This window comes from Astyanax mexicanus, chromosome 1 (genome assembly GCF_023375975.1).
Source record: "Astyanax mexicanus isolate ESR-SI-001 chromosome 1, AstMex3_surface, whole genome shotgun sequence".
Taxonomy (NCBI): domain Eukaryota; kingdom Metazoa; phylum Chordata; class Actinopteri; order Characiformes; family Acestrorhamphidae; genus Astyanax; species Astyanax mexicanus.
The window spans coordinates 123,350,001-123,377,500 of NC_064408.1; the positions used below are offsets into that span (position 1 = coordinate 123,350,001).

A 27,500-nucleotide genomic window follows, 5' to 3' on the forward strand; every position below is an offset into this window, starting at 1 on the left:
CGTCCTCCTCTAACACTAAGGCCAGCCTGCAGGGTTCCCTCTTCCTGAGAAGAAGATTTCACATCATGATCCCTACATAGTGCACTACTTTTAAACCTAATACAAACATAAAAAACACTGTTTAAATGATTAATAAGGAATTGTGTTTCATACTGATGAATGTAAAAATGAGTTTTACTTAGATATATCGTACACTGAGTAGGTGGAGGTGGTGCTATTCCATGACCCACAAAGTGCACTACATAGGGAAGAGGGAGTGATTTGAGGCAGAGCATTGGAGGACTAAACACTGCTGCTTTTTATAAAGGTAGAGTTTAAAGATTCAAGTTTAGAAGTGTTTTTTAACTCAGGTTTCTATATTGTCCACACATTTTCTACTGCGTACAGGTCAGGAATACAGGCAGGCTGGTGCAGTACCTGTACCCTTTTCTTTGACAGACATCTCTTTATAATATGTGCAGCATGTGGTTTTGAATAGTCTTGTTGAAAGGACAATTACAGGCCCTAAATTATTGGCTCTCATCACAAATTCATACAAATGTATGAATGGATGTATATAAAAAAATTAATGAGTTTAAGCAAACTAAACATGAACATATTTTGGGTTCATACTGTCTGCAGTGAAATATATGTCAGAGTAAACATAAAAACAATGTATTTTATTCTGCAATCATATTTAAAAATGTCAGATTTATTATTGTTTTTTTTTATCTCTGTCTTTATCAGACTGTTGACACGCTAGGACCAAGAACCACAGTTTTTAAATAAAGCTGACATGCCAACTCAGTCACATTAATTTTATCTCCTCAGAAATTAAGGGGCCCTATTTTAGTGTTAAAAGCACACCATGCAGCTTGAATTAAGGTGTGTCAGTGTGTCTTTGCTATCACAACAAAGGAAAAAAGTAAACATTGTGCAGCTGAAAATGCACCAAAGGCATATGGCACAGCTACCTGAACACATCCAATTGGTGTAGATGCATTCAAAAACACCATTGCTGTTTCAGTGCTGCAGGTGGAAATCATGAAAATAGACTGTTGCTGTTAGTGTAAGATTAGGGCTGGTGTTATTTTTTTATGTATATTATTTTATTTTTGTACCTGTGTGTACACTATTTCGTTTTGATATTTTAGAATTCATTAGATTATATTTCCTTTAGCATTTTGAGCTTAGTTTAGTTAGTTATTTTCCAATTTCATATCTATTTTTCAGTTTTTATTAAATGCTGTTATTAGCTTATTAGCTTTAAGCTTGTTGCTGCCTTCTATCTTATTTAGCATACAGAAATACTCACTGGTATTTTCAATGAAGTTGATTTACTCATTTAATAGCTGTATCTAACTATTTTAAGTCAGACAGGCACTGTGTGATTTTTTAATCGGTGCGGAGAGCTCATCCGCATGTTTGAATGGTTTGTCCTGTAGGAAAATGCACGCAATTTATCTGCCGACACTGTAGTCTGACCGGCAGGCTGAGAGACTGCAGGTCATGCAGCCTGTAGGCAGTAGAAGAAGCACGAAGTGCCACCCATTAATCCACCAGGAGCTTTAAACGCATGGATTAGCTCGCATTCAGGCTCACGTTCAGGCTCGCGTTTACGCTCGGGTTCAGGCAGACAATCTAATCTCTAGTATGCAGAACTATATTATTATTGTTATTAATTTTCCATTCTTTTAAATAGCAGGATACTTTGATTTTTATTTCTCTGCCCGGACCCGACCCGGCCCGAGTAAAGTAATGGAAAATCTCGAGTCCAGGCTCCAGGAATATATTTTTAATACTATTTTTATTTTAAATAAAGCTATCACCTGATAATCACCATATACCTAAGTAACAAAGTATTATTGTTAACGAAAACAAACGAAAAAACGAAAACTGAAAGGGAAAGTTCTCCTTAACTGAAACTAATAAAAACGGTAATTAACGAACTGAAATTACAGATTGAATACCCTCATTTTCGTGTTTGTTAATTTATTTATAAGCGCTGTTTCCACTACAGCAGTTTAACAGCGGGTGGTGTTTCTGCTCGCGAAGGGGAGCCGGTGTTCTGCGGGGGTCAGAATTCGGCAGCTATGCAGCGCACAGCACCTCACGGTCCGCGTAATTGATTATATTTACAACGCTCGAGCTAGCCGCGAAATAATGACAGAAAACCCTGAGGAAACTGCAGAATTCAGTATGGGATTAGAATATGAGTGTGAAGGACATTAAAAAAACTTGTTTTGTAGAGAACCAGGAGATGAGAAATATTTGAGAAGCAGCTGTAACTTTACCTGTGAGTAACTCACACACCAGAACACCCCACGCTGCAGGATAAACGGATAAATCTGATCATTTCGGTGGTTGGTTGGTTGTTGGGGTTTTATTGCCACTACAGCACAAATGTGGCTATTTGTGGCGATAATTTCGGTGAAAATTAGTGAAACCTGTAGAGTTTATTGAGTTTTTGCTGTATGATCTCCTCAGTGAGAATCCCCAACCCATAACCAATCAGTGAGCTACAACTGCTTACCCCTCCCACTGCTCTTTCATTGTGGATGCGCAGAATGTCTTAAATATCCCGTTTTTCAAAGTACAGATTTGGCACATCACATGGTTAATATACTGTCACTATTTTACAAAACCGTCACCATATTTAAATACCGTGGTATACCGAAATACTGTCATACCACCCAACCCTAATTTATCCTGATTCTGTCTCCATGACCAGGAACAGCTAAACTGTTCAACCTCTTCTAGTGTATTACCTAAACATTGGTTCTTTTTACCACCGGAAAGATGAGCCAAAACAAAGTACTTGGCATTTAGTACAGATAGCTATGGCATAATACAAAAATGTGGCCGTGTAAACAAAAATAAAACAGAATGACAGAATGTAGGTTACATGCTGCTCCACTGTTGTACCTGGTGACTACAAGTCCCACAATCAGTGGCTCAAAAAGGGGGTATGCAGCGTATGCGAATGGAAAATCTCTTGACGTGAATCACAGAGCCAGTTCAAGGATAAAGTTCCGCCTTTCAGGAGAAACAGCCAATCAGCTTGCTGGTTTTTCGAAGCTCAGTGGGCGCCGACAGTATGTTTGCATACACCTCAAAAAGTATGTAGTTGCACCCCTGCCTAAAATGCAATGTGTTTCACAACTTTACAACCTAACTTTCCCAACACTCTGCTTCCCCGTGAAGCAAAGCACACACACAGCAAAGTGTCCTCCATTAGAGCACAACAGTCAATATTGACGGAGAAAAAAATAAACATGTTCATTTGTCTCACAATATGTTGATGAAATAATTATCAATTCAGACATACCTGAGTGTCTCCAGTTTGCAGTGTGGATCCTCTAGTCTGGCAGAAAGCAGCTTCACTCCTGACTTTCCTGGGTGATTGTAGGTCAGATCCAGCTCTTTCAGGTGGGAGGGGTTTAAAATCAGAGCTGAAGCCAGAGAAGAACAACCTTTCTCTGTGATCATACAGCCAGATAATCTGCAGACGGAGCAAAAAAACATGTGAGTGAGAGAAAATAGAAAGAAGGAAAGGGGAACAACGTGGCAGACTAAGGAAATAATGCACTTTAAGATTCAATAAACGCTTTTTTCACATTACCTTCAGCTAAAATATTTTTTGCTTGTGCATCACAATTTTGTGTGATATGTCTCAAATGTTCATTCAAGTTGGACATTCTTAAGATGACTACAGACCCATGAGAGTTCATATTTGTCCTTCACAAGACACTTTTTCTTGTGTGATTTGTTATAATATAATGTATATAATATAATATAAACACCGGAATTTCACAATTAGACCTGTATAATCTAAAAACAAAAATCACAGAAACACTGACCTGAGAATCTGCAGTTTACAATGTGAACTCTTTAGTCCAGAAGAGAGCAGCTCCACTCCTGAATCCTGCAGGTCATTGTTACTGAAGTCTATCTCTTTCAGGGAGGAGTTTTCCAGGTTTAAAATTGTTCCCATATTTTCACACGTCTTTACTTCAAGATTGCATGAAGCTAGTCTAAAAAAAAGTATAAACAACAGATTTTACAATAAACCCTAATAAGGATTTTTTTATTTGAATGGATAGACAAATAATAGAAAACAGAATTAAACTGTAAAATATATTGTCTGTCTAAAGTACTGGTGTTTCTTTATACTGAAATAAGTTAAAATGGACAAAGAAAAAGTTTAAAAAAGCAGAGGAAGAGCAAGGGGGCTTTTCAGGGTATGTGAATTTACTGAACCTATAATTTTTCTTTCTGCCCTTTAAAACTTAAATATTCATTATATTTATATATTATTAACTTTAGGTATCTGTTAGAGCAAACAAACAGTAATGATGCTTTAGAGTAGAGCTTGGAAATATGCTTTGTGGTTTTGCATTGTTACTAGCCCTAAATTACTAGCTCTTATCTCACCTTTTTCGGAAAGTGCTGAACTAAGATGTAGGAATGGATGTATATTTAAAAAGGAAATGAGTTTGAGCAGACAAATATTTCTCTGTTTATAAGACTGTTCACATGTTGAGATCATATTATTTATATTCTTCAGGTAAATGTTTTTTCCATTTGTGTGATTTCATAAACCTTGACTCACTTCTTCATATTTTTAAGAGAACAAAAATAAAATGATTAAATGTGTTTATTGGTGTAAGTCTGTAATTCTGCCTCCAGAAAAGTGAAATGCGAGCATGTTTACATTGCACACATTAAACTAGAACAGTGTGTAAAATCAATCAGTGCTTTCTGTAAGATACCATAAAATATGTAGAGTGCTATTGTTCTTATTGGATGTGCTGTGCTTTTCCACAGATTTCCACATTCAAATCATAGTTTGAGTCAGTATGTGCTTATTGTTTGTTTAAAGGCCCTATTATAGCATCAAATGCACACCATGCAGCTTGATTTTGGGCACGTCAGTGTGTCTTTGCTATCATAACGAAGGGAAAAGTACACATTGTACATTTATGCTTAATTGTATAGTCTGTCATCAGGCAAAAAGGACAGAGTCTTAATTATTTAACTCAAAAGATTAAGGTGGTTTTGATTCTTTTTAACTTAGAATCCTTAATGTGCTGAATAAATGATGGCAGATGAATGCTTGTATTGCACAGCTCAAACCACTCCTTCATGTTCAGCTTAAACAATATCTATAGAAATAAACAGGAGATTAATTCCGGTAGAAGAGAAAACATATTGAACTAATGCCTCACAGTAACAGCAACAGTGTGTACTGTACTGGGATGTACAGTAAGATATTAAGTATTTAAATATGCAAATTTTGATGTTACAAATAAATGCTGATAAATGTTCATCACGTTGTATTGTTCAACATTTCTCTAAAGCATACTGAGATGTGATTATTTTAGTCAAATAACCCAGCACTATTTTAGTGTGTATCTGCAGAGGATGTGCATTCATTTTAACCAAAAACACTTAACACATAAGTTGCCTAAACTATTAAACTAGTTTCTTAAGGCTGTCTCTGATCAGTCTAAGACAGAAATGATCTCATTTATAAATCATCTGTACTGTTTAGAATAATATGAGGGTTTAATTATTATTACACACACAGGGTAATTAAGGTGTAACATACTAATGTGTAACAATGTAAATAATGTTAATCTACCTGTGAATCAATGAAAAGTGCTAAAAATCAGCAGTTCATAAAAAACCTGAATGAAGACCTGAATGAAAATACTTACAGAGCTCTTCTGGATATTTTAACTACTGGCAGCAGCTTCAGAAGACACTCCTCTGATGGGTGATATTTACTGATGTCAAACTCATCCAGCTCTTCTTCTGAGTTCACCAACACAAAAGCCAGAGCTGACCACTGAGCAGGAGAGAGGCTGGCCTGATGAAGACGACGGCCAGCACCTCCACCAAGGTATTTCTGAACTTCCTGCACTAGAGAGTGATCATTCAGTTCATTCAAACAGTGGAACAGATTGATGGATTTCTCTGAAGAGGAGCTCTCCTCAATCTTCTTCTTGATGTATTGGACTGTTTTCTCGTTGCTGTGAGAGATCCTCTCTGCTGGGGTCAGTAAGTCTCGTAATAGAGTCTGATTAGACTCCAGTGAGAGACCCAGAAGGAAACGAAGGAACAGGTCCAGGTGTCCACTCTCACTCTGTAAGGCTCGGTCTACAGCACTGCTGAGGAAGCCAGTCATCGTTGACCTGCTGAAAAGCTTGAAAGCTTTACTGGTTTGTTGTTCAGTGGATTGTTCTTTTGGAATTTTTCTGTTGAGAAACGCATATAAAGCAGCAAGGAACTCCTGAACGCTCAGATGTACAAAGCTGAAGACCTTCCCTAGGTGCAGCTCATGTTCCTCCCTGAAGATCTGGGTACACACTCCTGAGTACACTGATACTTCTCTAATATCGATGCCACTCTCTCTTAGATCTTCCTCATAGAAGATCAGGTTTCCTTTCTCCAGCTGCTGGAACGCCAGTTTCCCCAGAGCCAGAATACTTTTTCTAGTCTGCTGAGGATCAGGGTCACTTTTCCCACTGTACTTCTGGCTCTTGTGTTTGATCTGAAATATCAGGAAGTGTGTGAACATCTGTGTCAGGGTTTTGGGGATTTCTCCACTCTCAGCTTCACTCAGCATTCTCTCTAGAACAGTGGCTGTAATCCAGCAGAAGACTGGTATGTGGCACATGATGTAGAGGCTTCTTGAAGACCTGATGTGTGTGAAGACTTTGTTGGCCAGTTCCTGACTCCTGATCTTCTTACTGAAGTACTCCTGTTTCTGAGGGTCACTGAAACCCCGCACTTCTGTTACCTGATCAACACACTCAGGAGGAATCTGATTGACCGCCGCTGGTCGAGAGGTGATCCAGAGAAGAGCAGAGGGAAGCAGATTCCCCTTGATGAGGTTCGTCAGCAGAACATCCACTGAGGTTTGCTCTTCTATATCCTCTATGTTCTCATTGTTCTGGAAATCCAGAGGCAGTCGACACTCATCCAAACCATCAAACATGAACATGATCTTGTATCCTTTATAATGTCTTGGTTTTAAATCTTGTGTTTCTGTGAAGAAGCTCTGAAGAAGATTCACCAGACTGAGCTTCTTCTCCTTCATCAGATTCAGCTCTCTAAAAGGAAGTGGAAATATGAAGAGAACATCCTGATTTACTTCTCCTTCAGCCCAGTCCAGAATGAACTTCTGCACTGAGACTGTTTTTCCAATTCCAGCAACTCCTTTAGTCAGCACAGTTCTGATGGGCTGGCTCTGTTCTGGTAAGGGTTTAAAGATGTCATTGCATTTGATTGGTCTTTCCTGCGTTGGCCTTTTCCTGGATGCAGCTTCAATCTGCTTCACCTCATGTTCCTGATTGACATCTCCACCCCCTCCCTCTGTGATGTAGAGCTCTGTGTAGATCTCATTCAGAAGTGCTGAGTTTCCATAGACTGAGATTCCTTCATTAATTTTCTGATATTTATCCCTCAGTTTGGATTTGAGCTTTCGTTGACATGCTGGGGTTAATTCTGATAACAGAGGAAGATCTGTAATCAGCTGTGATCATGCATTAGAATCCAGTGTAGAACAACACCATGACATAATACTTTAAAATAAAGACTGTAGTATGGTTTATTTGTAGCAGCTGTAGTTGATTTAGAGATATTCAATATGTCCATACAAAATCAGTAAGTGTTAAGTTCAAGGACTACAGTTGACGCTGTGATACTTTATTATACAATTACAGAATCCAATTAAGTATTGTTTTTTCCCTTTGGGACTTCACTGAAAAATAAATTAGCACTTTAAGTTGGTACCCATGGTCATGACCCAGAACTCTTACTGCTCTCTAGTGTGTTAGCGAGGTCTGTCTGCTTCATGTTCCTCAGGATGTGCAGTGTGATCATCAGCACCCCCTCCCTCTGATCATCCTCCACCTCTCTCTCAGAGCATGCTGGGTAATCTGGACTCAGGAGTTCCTTTAATGTGTTCAGCTCCTTCTTCACTAGAGAGATAAACTTCTGCTGCAGCTCCTGATTAAAAACAAACATCAGAGAATCACTAAAGCTGTTACAGAACAGAAGAGATGATGACACTGATCTGAGGAGGAAAAGAGTTATGGATGCTCTGGTGTGTAAAATAATTTAAACATCATGTAACTGAGCAGCATCATATAGCATCAATATTGACATTATTACAGTTATACAGAAACTACAGGTGAATAAATTATGGTTATGTGAAATTAAGTGAAATTAAAACTAAATGTAAAATAAATCAGGGAGATCTCCATCAAATATTTGGTTTAGAACTAACCTTGAATATGTGGTCCAGTTTTTCCCTGTAATTGTTTATTTTCTTCTTACTGTGAATAACAAAAAAATCCACACTGTAATCCACCTTAATAAATTATCTGATCGAAAAAAAAATTGTTTCAATAAAATATGCTGCAATTACTAATAAAATCCACCAGTCAGTCAGACTCCTCATCACACAGAGACAGAGCTGAACCCCACCCCACCGCACCCACCACACACCCAACACACAAAACTGAACTGAACCCCCCCACCACCCTTTAAACACACAAAGACTGAACTTCACCCACACACACAGACACCCACTCAGCACACAGAGTGTCACGTCTGGTGCTGTAGGCACTTCCTGTCCTTCCACACTGGTCTCCAACGGAGGTTGTCAGCCCAACAACTACAATACCCAGAATGCACCACCCGCTGACAACACACACACTGCTGATCACGTTACACCTCACCTGCCCCGGCCTGTTAGCCCTGAGTATTAGCTACAGTATAAAAGTACTGCTCAGACGCCCTTCGGCGCCGCGTATTGCCCAGGTTCGTCCGACATTACAAAGCGTTATTTCTGTGATTATTTTCTGTGTATGACCTTGCCTTTGTTTTTTGACTACCGATTTTTGCCCTTGCCTTCGTTGTGGATTTTTTCGTGTATTACCCTGGACTGTTTAACGTTTATGTTTTTCGGATCACCTTTGATACTGCCTGCCTTGTGTATGACCATTGGACTGTTTATCGTTTCTGTTTTTGGATTGCCTCTGATACTGCTTACTTCGTGTATGACCACTGGACTGCCTCACTATCCTGTTAAGCTCTCCGCTCCCAGGTTTACCTTTACTGGTGTTTTGTTTATACTGCTAATCTCATTCTCTGTACCCTGTGGGTTTTTAATAAAATCCTTGACTGGTTCCGCGAGTGTCTGTATTCTGTGCTCCACCATGACAGAATACGCGGCCTCACGTGAACAGACAGCGATCTCTGACCAGTTAAAAACAGGGTTGATTAGCCAGGGACAACTTCTCGGTCAGCACCAACAAACCCTCGTTGGTGTGACTCACGCTGTTACAGAGCTAGCTAGCCAGCAAGCTAATCAGCAACAACAGCTGACTAGCATCCTCGAGCACCTACAGGGATTAGCTTCGGCTAACGCTAGCTCTACTGCTAACCCTAGCCCCATGGCTAACACCAGGCCTCATAACCCCAGCGCTTCTTCCTCCGGATTTTTTGTGTGCAAACCGGAGTTATATGACGGTGATCCGGTGAAGTGCAGCGGTTTTATTTTACAGTGCTCTGTTTACTTCAGTAACTCTCCAGTGACTACTGATCAAGCCAAGATAGGCTTTATTATCTCTCGTCTCTCCGGGAAAGCACTCGCGTGGGCCACTGCTGTATGGGATAGCATTTCGGTGGCTAGCTACACGGATTTTTTGGACACTTTCCGCTCTGTGTTTGATCACTCGCGTTACGGTCAATCTAATGGAGAGTTACTGCTCGCTCTGAAGCAAGGTCACAAGCCAGTCGCTACGTATGCTCTGGAGTTTCGGACGCTAGCTGCTGGCAGTGGATGGAATGATGCAGCGCTTCTTTCAGTGTTTAAAAACGGACTCAACCCGGACATTTTAAGAGAGTTAGCTTGCCGAGATGAAGCACTCACTCTGGATCCACTCATTGCTCTCTTGATTCGCCTGGATCAGCTGCTATCTCGTCGTCCCAAGTCCAGCACCCACGTAGCTTCTGTACCCCATCCACACGTCTCTGCCAGCGGTTTCAGTGGGTCTACATCTGCTCCGGAGTCCACACCTGAACCCATGGACATCCAGAGGTCCAGACTGTCTGCTGCCGAACGCCAACGCCGCATTCGTTTCCATCTATGTCTCTACTGTGGAGAGAAGGGTCATCACAAAGCTGAGTGTGGTTTCCTGACCCGATCCATGAGGCCTCCTGCGACGGGAAAGCGCGTGGAAAGGGTTCCACGCGCCAACGTGGTACATAACTTGACTCCATGTCGTGATTCTAAAAGTTTCTCTCTACCTATGATTTTAAGTTCACCTACTGGTTCTTTTCCCGTTGCAGCACTCGTTGATTCCGGATCGGAGGGAAACTTCATAAGCCTGGAGTTGGTGAAGGAGCACAACATCCCCACTAAGGAGCTCCGTCGCCCCATCTCTATCCACGCCGTTGATGGGAAATCGGTGCGCTCCAGACCTGTCACTCTCCAGACGGTACCACTCTCTCTCCAAGCCAGCGCTCTCCACCACGAGGAACTGTCTCTGTTCGTGCTTCCCAGCACGGAACACCCGTTGATTTTGGGCATGCCTTGGCTCAAGACGCACAACCCACTGATTTCCTGGCCTGAGGGGGACATTACGGTTTGGTCTGATTTCTGTTTTGAACATTGTTTAGCCCGTTCTGATATAGCCTTACAGTCCACCTCTATTGAAAGCCCCACAGTCGTAGATTCTCCCGTAGTTCCCCCTGAGTATTCCGATTATCTAGAGGTATTTAGCAAAGCTAATGCTACTAAGCTGCCACCACATCGCCCCTATGACTGTGCCATAGATCTTATTGAAGGTGCCACTCTTCCTAAGGCTAGAATATATCCCCTCACTCTTGACGAAGAGAAGGCTATGGCTACTTATGTAGAGGAAGCTCTTGCACAGGGTTTCATTCGCCCATCTAAGTCTCCTGTAGGTTCGGGGTTTTTTTTTGTTAAGAAGAAAGATGGTGGTCTCCGTCCTTGTATTGATTACCGTGGTTTAAATGATATCACCAAGAAGTTCGCCTACCCGCTCCCTCTCATCCCTAGTGCTCTAGAACAATTACGTGAGGCTAAGTATTTCACCAAGCTCGACTTACGCAGTGCCTATAATCTCATTCGCATCCGTGAGGGGGATGAATGGAAGACTGCCTTTACTACCACCAATGGGCACTATGAGTACTTGGTAATGAGTTTTGGTCTAGCTAACGCACCGGCAGTCTTCCAGTCATTCATGAATGACATTTTTCGCGACATGATCAACAAGCATTTAGTCCTTTTTATAGACGACATTCTGATCTATTCCCCAGATTTAGAGTCCCACGTTCGTCATGTCCGCTCCGTACTTAAACGGTTGCTAGACAATAATTTGTATGCTAAAGCCGAGAAGTGTGAGTTCCATCTCCAACGGGTCACATTTCTCGGCTATGTCATTAGTCCCCAGGGCGTCCTCATGGACGACACTAAAGTTTCCGCAGTCACCAATTGGCCCGTTCCGCAGTCCATAAAGGACCTCCAACGTTTTTTGGGCTTTGCTAATTTTTATCGGAGGTTCATTCGCAATTTTAGCAGTATTGCCGCTCCGCTTACTGCATTGACTAAGGGGGCCACCAAGGTACTTAATTGGTCGCCTGCAGCTGAGGCTGCTTTTGCTAGGCTTAAGTCCGCGTTTGTTTCAGCTCCTATACTCGCTCATCCCAAACCCGATTTGCCCTTCGTGGTCGAGGTTGACGCTTCTGACTCTGGGGTGGGGGCCGTGTTATCACAGCGCAGTGGTTCTCCTCCTAAACTTCATCCCGTAGCCTTCTTTTCTAGAAAGATGTCTCCTGCAGAACGCAATTATGGCATAGGGGATAGGGAACTGTTAGCTGTCAAACTAGCTCTCGAGGAGTGGCGTCACTGGTTGGAGGGGTCCGCTCATCCGTTCACTGTTCTCACGGATCATAAGAACCTGGAGTACTTACGTAATGCTAAACGCCTCAACCCCCGCCAAGCACGCTGGTCACTGTTTTTCTCCAGGTTTGATTTTTCTATTTCGTTCCGACCTGGTAACCGTAACACCAAGGCGGATGCGCTGTCACGAATCTTCTGCACTCCTGACAGCGCATCTCAGTCCTCTGAGTGTGAGCGTATTCTACCTCCAGACGTTAAAATAGCTGTTATTCGCTGGGAGTTGGATGATCTGATTCAGCAGGCTGCTGAACGGTCACCTCCACCTGAGGGTTGTCCACCTCAGAAAACCTTCGTTCCCTTACAATATCGTGATCGTCTCATTAGCTGGGCTCACTCTTCTCTCACGTCAGGCCATCCGGGTGTCACGCGCACCTTACAGTTAATTTCGGCTCGTTATTGGTGGGAAACCATGCGAGCTGACGTACACACTTTTGTAGTCTCTTGCTCGGTATGTGCTCAGTGCAAAACGCCAAAGACCCTTCCAGCCGGTAAGCTAGTTCCTCTACCCGTTCCAGAGCGACCCTGGTCTCATATCGCGGTAGACTTTGTCACGGACTTACCTGAATCCGAAGGGTACACTACTGTTCTCACGGTGGTAGACAGGTTTTCTAGGGGGGTTAAGTTTATTCCTTTCCCTGCACTACCTACAGCTTTACAGACAGCTCAGGCCATCTACTCTCACATTTTTAGACACTTTGGTATCCCTGAAGATATCCTTTCGGATAGAGGCCCTCAGTTCATGTCTAGAGTATGGAAAGCCTTCTTTGAACATTTAGGGGTTCATGTGAGTCTTACCTCAGGGTTTCATCCCACTAGCAATGGGCAGTGTGAGCGTGTCAATCAGGAGCTTGGTAAATTCCTCAGACTTTACTGTCACAAACATCCCTCCGACTGGTCTCAATTTCTTATATGGGCAGAAATTGCACAAAACTCCCTCACTAACTCTACCTCTGGTCTCACTCCCTTCCAGTGCATTCTGGGGTTCCAACCTCCGTTAGCTCCGTGGACAGCCGTGGCTACTGAGGTTCCGGCAGTAGACGACTGGATGAAACGGAGTGAGCAGGTGTGGGAGGAAACTCATCAGCAGGTCTCGGATGCGTTACACCAGTACAAGGAGAGGTCTGACAGACACCGAGGCAGTACCCCCCAATACCAACCCGGGGATCGGGTTTGGTTGTCTACACGGGACTTGAGGTTTGAGGGAGAGTGCAGGAAGTTGGTACCTAAATACATCGGTCCCTTTAAGGTGTTGTCTCAGGTTAACGAGGTTACCTATAAGATTGAGCTGCCAGCTCAATACCGTGTACACAACTCATTCCATGTGTCTCTTCTCAAGCCTCTTGTCCCAGGTCCGCTCGCTGAGGGTACTCCAGATGACGTTCCGCCCGCAGCAGTGGAGGGGGAGGCCTCGTCTACGTATGCGGTGAGAGAGGTACTGGATTCTCGCAGGCATGGTGGCGTACTCCAGTATCTGATCGACTGGGAGGGCTACGGCCCCGAGGAGCGTTGCTGGGTGGCTGCCGGCGACGTGCTGGACCCTGCTATACTGGCTGAGTTTCATGCCCGTTACCCGGGTAAGCCTGCTCCCAGACCCCGTGGGCGTCCCAAGCGCTCGCTTTCCTCGTCGGTTCCTGTGCGTCGGGGTTCCCGGTCTCTCAGCCCCCGCCTGTCCGGTACCTCTGTGGCGACTCCAGTTCCTCCCGCCGGTGCTCCCTGCTCGTCGGGTGGTCGTCGTCGTGGTCGTCCTCGTTCCCGTCCGACTCCCTCGGGGGAGGGTACTGTCACGTCTGGTGCTGTAGGCACTTCCTGTCCTTCCACACTGGTCTCCAACGGAGGTTGTCAGCCCAACAACTACAATACCCAGAATGCACCACCCGCTGACAACACACACACTGCTGATCACGTGACACCTCACCTGCCCCGGCCTGTTAGCCCTGAGTATTAGCTACAGTATAAAAGTACTGCTCAGACGCCCTTCGGCGCCGCGTATTGCCCAGGTTCGTCCGACATTACAAAGCGTTATTTCTGTGATTATTTTCTGTGTATGACCTTGCCTTTGTTTTTTGACTACCGATTTTTGCCCTTGCCTTCGTTGTGGATTTTTTCGTGTATTACCCTGGACTGTTTATCGTTTATGTTTTTCGGATCACCTTTGATACTGCCTGCCTTGTGTATGACCATTGGACTGTTTATCGTTTCTGTTTTTGGATTGCCTCTGATACTGCTTACTTCGTGTATGACCACTGGACTGCCTCACTATCCTGTTAAGCTCTCCGCTCCCAGGTTTACCTTTACTGGTGTTTTGTTTATACTGCTAATCTCATTCTCTGTACCCTGTGGGTTTTTAATAAAATCCTTGACTGGTTCCGCGAGTGTCTGTATTCTGTGCTCCACCATGACACAGAGACTGAAATGTCTTTATTACTATCAGCAATATTTGCTGCTACACGCAGTTACTCTCTACCTCAGTAACTGCTGTGATTATATATGTTCTATATGTTACAGTATGTTACACATCTCTGCACCGTATCCTCACTATACACTTTACTATACACATTATTATACCATATCGATACTGCACTGTCCTGTCTTTTAAATTGTCTCGTCTTTTATATTTATTGTATTTATTGTTATTTAGTGTTATAGTTTTATGTCGTCACTCTTGCACTTTATGTTGTCTATTGCTTGTTGTTTCATGTTTTTTTGCAATTATGTCACCCTTTATCTGAAGTTTTGAGGCACATGTAAAAACAGTTGCTTTGAACCACTGTGTCAATGCTTAATTTGTTCTACAATTAATAATAATTACATATAATTAAATGATAAACAGTGCCAATTAGCAACAATATAAATGTAATTAGAAAGGAAACAACTAGAGCGTTTGAAGTGAAGTGAAACAGTACTAACTCTATATGTAGCTACTGTCTCTATATGTGGATTAGGGGTGTGTGATACATATCGTCTATGATAATATATTAATTACTGTATTAATGATGTGCAAGCTGACGTTATCAAGTATGCTAATCACTGGGGGAAAAACATCAATGAAAATTCCTTTACTCCACGTTTTCACTGCAAACATTGAGAATGACCATGCAGTGAGCTAGCATAGGTTATCCATGCGATTACACTGGCAGATGACAAGTCTATGATGTAATCAGTGAGTGTGCTCTTGGTTACTTGCACTGTTTATCAGTGTGGCCAGTTAGCACAGGCGCTAAACCAGCAAGCGACCCATCAAGCCATCTACTTTCATTCACGCTTAATTTTCCTCCAAACTGATGACACATTGGCACTGTGCTGAAGTGTCTTTCTCTCATACTCATACTCACACACACATGAACACACACAAACAACTGATGACACGTTTCCTCTTTCCAGGTTGTTAAAGGTGGAATATGGAGCTACACTAGTGTTTTTTCCTCAACTAAAGCTCTCAGTTAAAATCAATTACTCAGCACATTAAAATATTCTCATTTATACTGACATATTAAATAAAGCAAAAAATAGATCTAGTCTGCAAAACATAACACACTGTACAATAATTGTTGTCCCCTTCCCAAGTTAACAACCAGCACCAGGGAACAGCATTTTTATTGGATTAATACCCCTGATATGAACAAAGTTTAATGTAGCCAATCTAATACTCATCCTTTTATTTACATTACAATACCCATTATTAAGAACTCTGGTTTACAAACATGTGCACTGTTTGATATTTGAACTGGTGAGTTCAATGTTTGTTTGTTTCAAGGAATTTAATAAAGAATAAAATATATTGTTTCCATAAATATATTTAGTAAGTAATTATTATTATATTATATTATTACATATAGAGAAACTCACAATCAGACACTGACCTCCTGTGTGTGTTTGTGTGTGTGTGTGTGTGTGTGTGTGTTATGCATTAAAACGTAAATTACTGTAAAAATCAGTAAAAAAAGGCTTTGATGTTTCACTCACTGTGGGTCAGAGGTCATATCTTCACTGCTGAAATTAGGAAAATCCACCATGGACTGATCGCTCTTCATAGACACACAGCTGGGCTCTGGAGAAGCTCCTCTCTGGGTTTCAGTTCTGTTAACATTAAACACAGAGAAACTCCAGCATTTACACAGTGAAACTCCAACACACAGCACATCTTTAATAAAGATCAGGAACTGAAGAGCTTCACTCTCAGAACAGAACAGTAGTTTAGTGCAGTGATGTACCGAGACCCAGAGCTTCCTCCTCCACTGCTGAACTCTGGAGGATGAGGCATGGACCCATCACTCTTCATAGACACTCCACTGGGGGCTGGAGATGCTGCTCTCTCCTCCCTGAAAACAGATCTTCATGATGATCCATGATGAGAGTAAAGTATGGAGTAATGACTTCCTTTACTAAAACTAATTTACAGGTTCCAGACTAACTTCTTCATAACCGTCCTAGAAGCAACACAAAGCTTTCTGTCAGCTGCCCAAACTGAAAAACACTCGCCCAATAAATATACATATTTTAATTTCTTTAACAATACTGTGGCATATATTTGTGTTTGTTATAATGTCACAGTGTCATCACCTGATTAGGTTATCTTTACTAAAACTTTATTCCACAGCTTTAAATAACATACCCAAACACTGTCCTCTGATCTAAACAAATGCAGCACATCAGGATTTCCTCATTTCTGCTAGGAGTTCCTTCACAGATCATATAAACCATTTTCATAAATAATACAGCTACGCAGGATCAAATGAGTACATTCAAGCCAACACAAATAATAATATATTCTGCAGATTACAGTTGAAGTTCTGCAGTAAAAGCAGTTTCAGAGATTAGCATATGCTAATGATGCTACAGGCTCAGCTGATATCAAATATATTTTTGTGTAAATTATTGTGATTAAGAAAAGGGTGGTCCTCATCACCTGTGAGAATGTGTTACATTACTTTTTATACTTACCGGTTATAATTACCTTTAAATCTGTACCGACTGTAATTGACAGGTGGAGCTTGCTCTGGGGCAAGCCAGAGAACCCTCCACTACCTCAGGTGAAAGGTAATTAGGTTAGGTATGTATATGTTAGAGAATGTGCCCTTTTTTATTATTTAGCTAAGTAAACAGTAACTGTAAACAGTCACTATAGTAAATTGAATTTATTGTGTTGCTGCTGGGCTGTTTTATCTTTGTAGTCTGGCGATTTTTCCCCTGTTGAAAGGGAAAATGGTTTGTTCCATTAGGTTAGGGGACGGGGCTAGACTATTAGGAAGGATGGCGGAAAGCATTACATTAACTGAACTAAAGATAACTGATGGAGAGAAATATTATTTTAACTACTTTTAGATTTTGGATGCCTGTGCAGGTGAAAGACTCTTAATTTGGTTGGGGTTCTTATTTGATTCTGGTAATAAACAAACATCTGTGCACATGTACAATAAAAATCAGTTCTCCTACCGTGGTTTATGGGCTCCAGCTGGAATCCTAACTTTAAGTAAAATCTTGTCTTTCACTGCTGTAGTTGATAGAACTTTTCAAAGTACTGTTAAAGACCCAGCCAATCTGGACACCCCACTGGACACTAAAGAAACTGATCTGAGTTTCTGTCCTGAAATAAACAGAAGCTTTTTACAAATCCATAAAACACTATGTTTAACTTTTAGTCACTGTAGGTTCAATATAAATCTCAGGATGTAATGCTGATAATGAAGGTTATAATATTAAGCATTGTCTAAAAATATTCCACTTTATTAAAAGCGATGGTTGAGGTTCTGTGAATCTGGGGCAGTGGGCGTTTCCTTAACAGCACAGCAAAGAAGTGCTTACTTAAATTTCCTACATGCTAATGCTAATGTAAACCCAGACAGCGTGTGGTAAAATCTGAGATGGATTCTTACAATGGATCTGGCTCAGAGTCCACTTGCACTTCAGACAAATCCCATCCGGATTTTGAACACATTGTCACATGTGCAACAATATGGACCAGATCCGCATACCTCCATCTTTGACCAGACCAGCTCTGTTCTGGTTCTAGTATTATGTTACTGAACCTTGCCAGCTGCAAACAGCCCAGCACCCACCCCTATACCACAGCATACCTAGCAACAACACAAAAACACTACAGCAACAACCTAATACTGTTACTGTCCCAGAAGGAAACATATTTACACTTTACACTAGAATATGGTATAATAATTATTAAAATTCACTATTAGATATCAACTGCAGATAGTTACTTAAAATACAGATTAGAAACACATTCTACTATAAGAATAACAAGCCGGATTGTTAAATACAGCACAAGGTTCTGACTCTGGTTCAGGAGAAGCTCTGTTCTCAATATTTTAAAACTGTAAAACATGCAGATCACAGGTCCAGGATTAGAGCTGCAACCATTTAAATACAAAACTACTTTACAAATTAAACCCATCACTTAATTTACTCACTTTAGGAGAGGAGGTCCTCCTCCACTACTGGAGTTCTGAAGATCCATCAATTACTATTTTTCATTCACACACAGTGAACCCTGTCGACACCCCTGAAAACAGATCAGCTGTTAGAATAAAAGCTTTATTCTTAGAATAATAACATTATTGTCTGATCTGCATTAAAAAGTACTTGATGAGCAAACAAAACAGAGAATGTTACATAACAGTGCAATTTACCCTCATTAGAATTAATTCTACAGATTATAGAGACATTTACTGTTTTTATAATTATTACAATTAAATTATTACTAGTAATATTACTACATTGAACAACATATACACAACATATACACACCGTTCTATAATTGTTAATCATATTACTATTATGTTGCTGAATTAGAATAGAAACATAATTTAAGGATAATATAAAACAGCAGGAATTAAAACACTAACACTCTACGTGATCTTGAGCTCCGTTGCACCCCCTGCTGGTTGAACAGCGCTACTACATATAAACACGCCTTTATAGCAGATCCGTGTTTTTATCTACCCAACAGATCAACGCCCACATTAAGCAGTAATGCGCTTTAAACAGCATAAACTACGTTGTAATTGTGATCAATAAATATCAATATATATCTGCGCATTTCTTTTCAGTTTACAGCTAATTGTTCTCCAGTCGGTCTGATCTAGACCAGGTCCAGGTCTGATCCAGGCCCGGTTCAGATCTCCATGCTGATCCTGGTTCTTCCAGTGTAATCGGACACTGAGCTGAGCTTAAAGAACTGGTTCTAGATCTGAGGAAGCCTTAGACCGGTTCTGACATTAGGCTACACGGTTCTGTTCTACATTCTCTTCAGTTCTGAACTTACCGAGTGAATCCAGACTTCTGTCCTGTTCTAATGGAGGAAACTGGACTTACTTTTACTTTCTCCTTTACCTGCGTCTCACCTGTCTGTCTCTAAGTCCCCCACCCCATTCTCTCAGAGCAAATAGACTCTGTGTGGGCGGAGCTACTGTTCGTTATTCGTCATTGTCAGCCAATTATATCTCACGGCTGAATGGAATGTTTGAACATTCATGAACAAGACGTTTCTCCCACACACCTGTAAAACCTGTTCGGGTGGTCTGTCGAGTTGTGCAAACCATCAAATGTGCTTCTCTGACCCACATTCTTTAAAGTTTTTCCGGGATGAGTCTGTTTTTCATGGCTGCATTAAACAGACTGAGCTCACTGTCCTTATTTGCTTAAGGGTTACATAAAAGTAAATGGCAATTAACAAAAATAATAATTATAAACAATGAAAAAACAACAATCACCTCTATTAACCTAAATTTTACATCGATACAGTGATTTAGACTGTCCAGATATTCTACCTACACTCCTGCCAGGAGAAACCAGGAGAATGTTCTAGTATGGTGCATTTTGTAGTACTGTCTTTAAATATATACTAGCACAGTTTGGCAAGGTAGCACAATTTGTCAGAACACCTGCTGCTCTGTAAATATCACTGCAGTGTTAAATCTCTGCTTTAACAGAAGAAGAAGAAAGAAGAAGAAGAAGAGCAGTATAACTGATCATCTCTAGAACTATCTGAATAGGGTTCAAATCATTTTATTTACCACTTAAATACAAATTCATATGCAATAAATAGCTAAAAAACGTCTTCTTTATTACATCTAAACTATTGTGTTAATCCACCAGCCTGATGCTTTATATACACTACCTAGCATGACATTTTCAACAGGACAGTTTTAAAATCGTAACAATAAAAATATCTCTTGTAATTGTTATTACATTAAGATGTGAAGAATGTTGTGTACGCGTACATTCATATTAAAGTCATCATCCAGACAAATTAACTTTGGCCTTACAAAAGTCATGTGGTGCGACCTTGATTTATCTTAAAATGAATTAATTTCCTAAAAATTAATTTTAAAATTTTAAAATTAACAGGCTGTTTGTTTTAGCCACAGAAAATACTTTTTATTTTATTATATATACTTCTATTATAGATTATTCCATTATATATTTCACTATTATTTTCCCCTTTTACCATGATCCTCTGAAAGGAACTGTATTCAGTTTTTCTTGTGCTGAGAAAGGAGCATTGTCTCCATCTAGTGTTACTAAGATGTACTGCATTATATATAAATAATCTCTGGCGTGTTTGTGCTCTTCTAATAATGAGCTAAACCATTATGTGCTACCAAAACAGATCAGTCTATCTGCAGGACGTATTTGATGTAGTTAGAACCAAGACATTTACCAAGACTGGCAACATATGAGTTGTTTAGTTGTTAATTTAAACTCAAATAAACTACAATACATTTAAATATCCAATACTGTGTTTCCACAATTAAACCACACTAACATTTAAAAATATAAAATATCAAAATATTAGATGACCTACTGTGCATGGGGAGTTTCTTCTTGACATTAAATGCAGGTATCTGGGAAAATAAAACTAATATTGGTCTATTCAACAAATCATAAAGACTTTAAAATAATTACAACCATTATAGAGAACAAGATGGTATTCAGAATGACAGATATCCTTATCACCTTGAACCATATCATATAAAAGGTTGCATGTAATAGCTTGAAAGACAAAACAGTATAGCTAAGTATTATAAAAATATCTATCTTTTATTTCTGACTAAGAGAAACAGAAGATAAATTAATATATGAATTGAAAGAAAAAGTTCAAATGTGAGAAATGTTTGGAAAAAAGTAAAATTAAGTTAAAACTGTGTCAATAAACCTAAAATCTATTAGCTAGATAATGCTAATAAGCAATAAAACTAGGATCTTAAGCTGAGGAAACATTTGAGGATAATTTACTTTTAGAGAGGTAACTTAAATTAGCTTAAACCGGACAGCAGAAAGAATAATTGTCAAAATAGTGGCGAATAATTTCGTCCAAACCATTAAAAAACCTTTTTAGACACAGAAAACAGTTAATAAATGCTCTTTCTCCTCAGAAACTTTGGGTACATTCAGTAGCTAGCTTAGCTAACGCTATGAAACTAGCTAATGTATCCGATTCCTAACTTTTGACCTAAAAATCAGCATTTAATTAGACTGGTTAAATCAAAAGTAGTTTAATCTCATCAACTTACCCATTAATTATTAGTGTTTTTCTCAGTTTATTAAACCGTTTAAGAGAAACGGAGATAATTCACTGCTAACTCTGTTAGCTGCTAACAGGCTAATGTGACAGGAATCTGACAGGAGAGCGTCTCGCGCTGAATCACAGCGCGTATAAAGAGCGCGTGAGGGCAGCGCTAATATAAACTACTGCTTTATAATAATAAACATAATACGACCTCCAGAGGTTTTATAGATCTGTTCTGGTAGCACATAATGTTTTATATCATTATTAAAAGAGCACAAACACCTCAGAGATTATTTATATAAAATGCAGAACATCTCAGTAACAGTAGTAAGAACACAGCACAGCTCCTTTCACAAGAAAAAGCCCTGAAGACCACAGCCCAGAAGATGAAGACCACCTGACCGAGAAGACCGGTAAGACCGCGGGGCCGCCCTGCTCCCCAGCTCCCGAGGACGGGGACGAGGGGGCGCCGGCGGTCCAGCTCCCGGACTGGATGGCCCCCGGGGAGCAGGTGTGGGTGGGCCCCCGGAGTTCGCCCAGGGCATCTGGGTAGGAGTGGAGCTGGACCGCGCTGTAGGTACGAACATGAAGGTCTAACTCAGAGCTGATCAGTGTGGAACAAGGGTATTTAATTTAGTTTAATCAAGTTTTATTCCCAGTTTTAAGTGATACTAACACTTTATAATGCCATAAAAATACTTTTAAATAAAAACACTGTATATCAACACACCAACACATTCACCTTAATCGGCTCTTTTTATTAAGAAAAATATTGTGGGAGCTACTGAGGTCAGGAAATATTATTGAGGTCATTTCCATAATATATTGTATGATAATTTGGTAACAAAATTATCCTTACAACCCTTATTACTACAGTATTAAAAACCCTAAATTGCATGCAGTTATTTTAATTAAATTAGCGTATGTAAAATTCTGATATTTTACCAATTTTACGTAAAATTCGTTTAAACTCTACTGCCCCCTGGTGGTTAAAACTTAAATGTCTTTTAATTTAGAAGTGATTGATGCATATTTATATAATAATAAAAACATATTAACACAAAATAAACAGAAAGCTCTAAAATCATTATCTTTTTCAATCCAGATAATGTATATACATTTATTAAAGAATATACATTTTCTCTTAACAAAACATTTATTTATTAGTTAACTTTTAATCCCTTAGTATAGTTTGTTCTTTAAATCTCACATAAAATATTTATATTGGCTAATACCACTTTATATAAAATACTAAGAATAGAATAATCAGTTATTCGTCTATAAAAAATGGTAACTTTTTTCAGTGTTTTTTTTTTTTTTTTACTTTTGACATAATGGGAATCTGGCAGACAATTACGGTTTTATTACATATTATTTTTTGTGTTGTTGTTTTTGACAATTTTAACCTATGTATAAAGGTAATAGATCAGCATAACAACAGTCATGTTATGATAACATTCTCTCTAAATAAAATACATGAATTATGGCTTTTTAATAGCTTTTAGTAGGCAATTTTAGGACTAAAAATGTACTGTAAAATAAAGCATTTTCTCTGTTAAAAAATAGGCATTTTGCATTTTCTGCAATCTTTCAAAGAAACACTTTTGAAACACATTTCTAATAATCTATTCTTTTTAATTTTTAATTAAAAAAAGAAAATTACTGTATTTTACTTTTACTGTAATTTTTTTTAAAGTTTTAAATAACTAAGATATTATTGATTGGAATGTATTTTTCAATTATATGGTAGTGCGTAATATTTTTCCATTTTATTGTTCATGTTTATCTTAATTGAGCTTATTTAATTGGTATTTTAGTATTTACAGCTTTGCTCATTTTAGATCATTACATTGAATTTTTAGCTTTAGCTATTTTTAGTAATTAATTTCTAGTTTAGTTTTAGTGTTAGTTTTCATTGTTATGCTGTTACTATTAAGTTGATTTTTTATCTTTTAGAAGTGACTTTTGAAGCACCTTTAGTAAGAATAATGTCATAAAAAATATAATTTAAAGAAACAGATTTGCATTGTTTGTTCATTCTCTGTTTCTCTGCTTGTACGTGGATCCATCATCACCACAGCCTGTGCTGATCTAGAGCTGCAATACACTCTCTGATTAACAGAGGAAAGGAGAGGCTAACCCCCCGGGACGTGGACGTCAGAATACAGCATCTGGTTTAAAACCATGGAGAAGGAATTTGGATTCACTGTGTCCTTGATTCTCTCTCTTTATCTTTCTACATGGACTCACATGATATGTTCTTTTATGGACTGAGGCATCTTCTTGTTTTCACAAACACAACCTGTGCAGTTATAAATTGAGAGCTTAGCTTGGTTGGTTAGCTTAGTGAAGCAAATTAGTGCCCATTCCACCATTATTAAACTTACATTTGTGCCAAGATTATGTGATAGCTATGTAGTTTTGTGTTGCCATGTCAGTTAGCTCAGATTGTAATTAGGTGGTTAATATGGCAGTCTGTATAATGAATAGGCCACAGTCTCTATATATTGTTTAGTAAATAGGGCTCAGTCTTTATATACTGTATAGTGACTATGCAACAGTTTCTGTATATTAAATAGTGATCTACTTACTATACATTATATAAATTATTTGCCCTATTCACTATACAGTATACCACAGTCACTTTGCAGTTACTATACAGCAAATAAAGACTGAGTCCTATTTACTATACAGTATATAGAGACTGTGGCCTATTCACTATAGAGTACATATAAAGCATAACAGTCACTAAACAGTATATAAAGGCAATGCACTATTGACTATACAGTACATAGGGTCAGTGCTCTATTTACTATAGAGTTTATTGAAACCATGCCATGATTATTATATAGTATATGGATGCAATACTCTATTCACTTTTCAGCATATAGAACATTTGGTCTATTCACTATACAGTATATAGAAACAATTTAATAGTCACTAAACAGCATATAGAGGCATTGCTCTATTCACTATACAGTATACGTATACTGTGGCCTTTTCTGAATAGGCTACATACTCTATAAACTGTATAGTGAATAGAGCAGTGCCTCTGTATACTGTATAGTGATTATGGTTATATACATATCATATAGTGACTAGGGCACAGACTCTATGGAATGGTTTATGCCTTTAGAAATATATATAATGTGATCCGCTATTACTCATATTACTGAAATACGGTGTGTTTGGCCACTTTGCTGAGATAATTACTGTGCTGACCAGGACCCAAACCCTGTGTATGACCAGCGGGATCATTTTCGTCTATCCAAGTCCCTTTCAACTGTGTTAATACTGAAGACTGCATTTCTTTCTCTCTTTTTTTATCAGTGCGTGTGACTAATGAGTAATATTTATCTAGTGTATTGTCGGAAAGTGTATTATTTTTTCTGAAAGCTTTCCTAGGCACTCTGGGTGAGACAGTTAGCGATGTCACTTCCCTTTAAGCACATTGTCTTCACTGTGCAGGTGAACAGAGATGGTGGACAGCCCTGTGTGCGTTAATGAATAAAATGTAAGTTCCTTTCAGATGTAGCACTGCAGTTTAAGCTAAAAAATAGTCTATAAGTGTGCATTTAATCTTTATACATTTTCATGCCTTATTTGAGTGCAGTTTAAACCTAATGGTATTTAGTAGCAACCTTATTTCGGCCCATAGTGCTTAACTTCCACCACTGTGTGCTAAATGTAGCCTTGTTTATACAATCTTCTTTGTTTGATGAATAAACATATCATATGTTTAAGATATAATCTGTGTTTTGTTCCCATTGTTCAGTTGTTGGTCACATGGCAACTTTTGCTACTGCAATTATCTAGTTCTACCACTAGAGGACTCCAGAGACCATGTAATCCCTTTAAACTCTCCTTAGTCTTCCCTTTAGCATAGTGTTTTGTACTGAGTGTTCAGGATGGTAGTATAATATACCATAACTAGTTTTGTTGTTTATATTGTATTACCTCCATTTCATTTACCTAATGCCATATATTGTATTTGTTTCCTTTAGACCACACACACACACACACACACACATCCACAAGCAATAAATGCAAACCCAATTGTCCAACCCATCAATAGAGTATGCTGGAAGAACCTCTCTGTAGGGCTGAACGATTAATTGCATTTGCGATTATCTCGCGATATTTTAAAACGAGATTCTCTAACCGCACAGGCTGCGATTTGACTGGTCACGTGACTTGGGAGCGAGCCGAGCCGAGGACGAGCGGAGCAAACCCGAGCAGAAGGCAGGGAGGTGGAGAAGTGAAGTCAACACAGCGCACTTTCACACCAGCACTGTTTGGTCTGGTTAAATCGAACTCTGGTCCGTTTGTAACTTTAGTGCGGTTCGATTGAGCAGGTGTGAAAACAGTAATCGCACTCGGGTGCGGATCAAAAGAACCGAGACCAGCTAGAGGAGGTGGATAACGTTAATTACCACAGCTGTGAACAAACACTGTCTCCATGCTCGCGCCGTCTGCGCTGTATTCACCGCTCACAGCCGCGTGACTCTGTTTATTATGTATAAATCTGCGCTGCACGTAGAAACACAAAATCTTCTCGCTGTATTTACTTTTTTCTTATATTTATATTTAACGTACTCCCGTGTCAGACAGCTCTGACCAATCAGAGGACACAGGCTGCTCGCGTGGTTTATTGATGCGCATTTTGGTGCGTTTACATTTATGCCTATGTGAAACCAGACCGAACAGAGCGAGAAAACGCTCCAAGTAAACGAACTCATTAACTGATTCAGACCAGAGAAACCAACTACAGGTGTGAACACGCACTAAAACAAAAAACATCACAAAGCCTCGTATGGTATTTGCAAGGCTAAAATGCCAACGACCAGTGCTGCATCTTCAAATACAGAAAATAACGAGTTGGTTAAAGCAGATTCTCTTTATGTTTTTTGCACTTTATTTTTTTATGATGTTACTAGCTGGAGAGCAGTAAGTTTAATTTTTTTATATCTATTTTTTCTATAAAAAAATGGTGAAAAGGAAAAGCTATTTATATATTTATTTTTCTATAAAAAAAAAAACAAATGGTGAAAAGGAAAAGCATAGATTTGTTTGCTTTATTGTTATCTGTGCTTTAAATAAATCTGACATTGTTTATTATTAAACAAATTGATTTATTGCTTCTGTTTGTTGAAAAATACTTGAGAAGACATTAAGAAAATCGCATTTTAAATCGCAATCGCAATTTATAGATAAAACATTGCAATTAGATTATTTTCCAAAATCGTTCAGCCCTACCTCTCTGTGCTCATACTCTCTGACCGGAGTCCCTGTCTGTAGGATACTATCAGATCAGCATTCAACATCCAGAGTTATGAACTCTATCACAGCTAGTGTTTGTGATACTCATGCAAATAAATCAATATATTTTCTAAAAAGGTTGGAAAAAATAGATGAACCGGGGTATGGGTGACATCAGGGTGACACACTTCTGTTCTGCTTCTGTTGCCTGAATAACTGTGGATATGATGGAGGTGTATTTTAATGCTGTAATTATGTGTGGAGGAAAAGAGACCCAAGCTCTTACTTTATAAAGAAACCACGCTGCTCTCCTTCACCAGGAGCTGTATATAAAATGTATTTTAACATATATAATGTACAGAACTGTATTTATATTGTATCTCTACAAAATGTACAAAAAATGGGTACAGAGATGTCCTAGAATACAGAACGTTTACAACATACAAGACTTGCAGTTATTGTGTCAGTGAGTGAATGTGTTTGTGGGAAGTTCTAACTGCACAAAAAAAGCAGACGTTAATTATAAAGTGGCCAGTGAGTGGAAGCACAAGGTAATGTTGGTAGGTGTTTCTAATAATGTGGCCAGGTAGCAGAAGCACAAGTTGTGTTTTTTCTATTAGTTAGTTAGTCTTAAACAAACAAAAAAATAATTAATTTAAATATTAAGCGCTGTGTTTCCAAAATTAAACTATTCCAACATTTAAAAATATAAAATATCAAAAATCGCTCTTAATAATA

At 39.3% G+C, this 27,500-nt stretch overlaps 1 protein-coding gene and 1 long non-coding RNA gene across 9 annotated transcripts in view; one reads left to right on the forward strand and one right to left on the reverse strand.

The window, feature by feature from the left end:
* Nucleotides 1-27,500, reverse strand: part of LOC107197168 (NACHT, LRR and PYD domains-containing protein 14-like) — a 412,286-nt gene that overhangs the window by 206,618 nt on the left and 178,168 nt on the right. The window contains exons 1-3 of one of the 8 annotated variants that reach the window (XM_049468128.1): nucleotides 19,257-19,307; nucleotides 18,403-18,494; nucleotides 16,192-16,299 (exon numbers count right to left, since the gene is read on the reverse strand). The exons of 5 other annotated variants lie outside the window; for them this stretch is intronic. In XM_049468128.1, coding sequence (XP_049324085.1) covers nucleotides 16,192-16,299; nucleotides 18,403-18,449 — 155 coding nt within the window. In that variant the 5' untranslated portion in view covers nucleotides 18,450-18,494; nucleotides 19,257-19,307. Of the gene's footprint in view, nucleotides 1-16,191; nucleotides 16,300-18,402; nucleotides 18,495-19,256; nucleotides 19,308-27,500 lie in introns of those variants that run through there. 2 more of the 8 variants (XM_049468122.1, XM_049468105.1) reach the window with 2 other exon arrangements.
* LOC125784515 (uncharacterized) overlaps nucleotides 1-27,500 on the forward strand; it is a 63,330-nt gene that overhangs the window by 5,393 nt on the left and 30,437 nt on the right. The window lies entirely within an intron of this gene.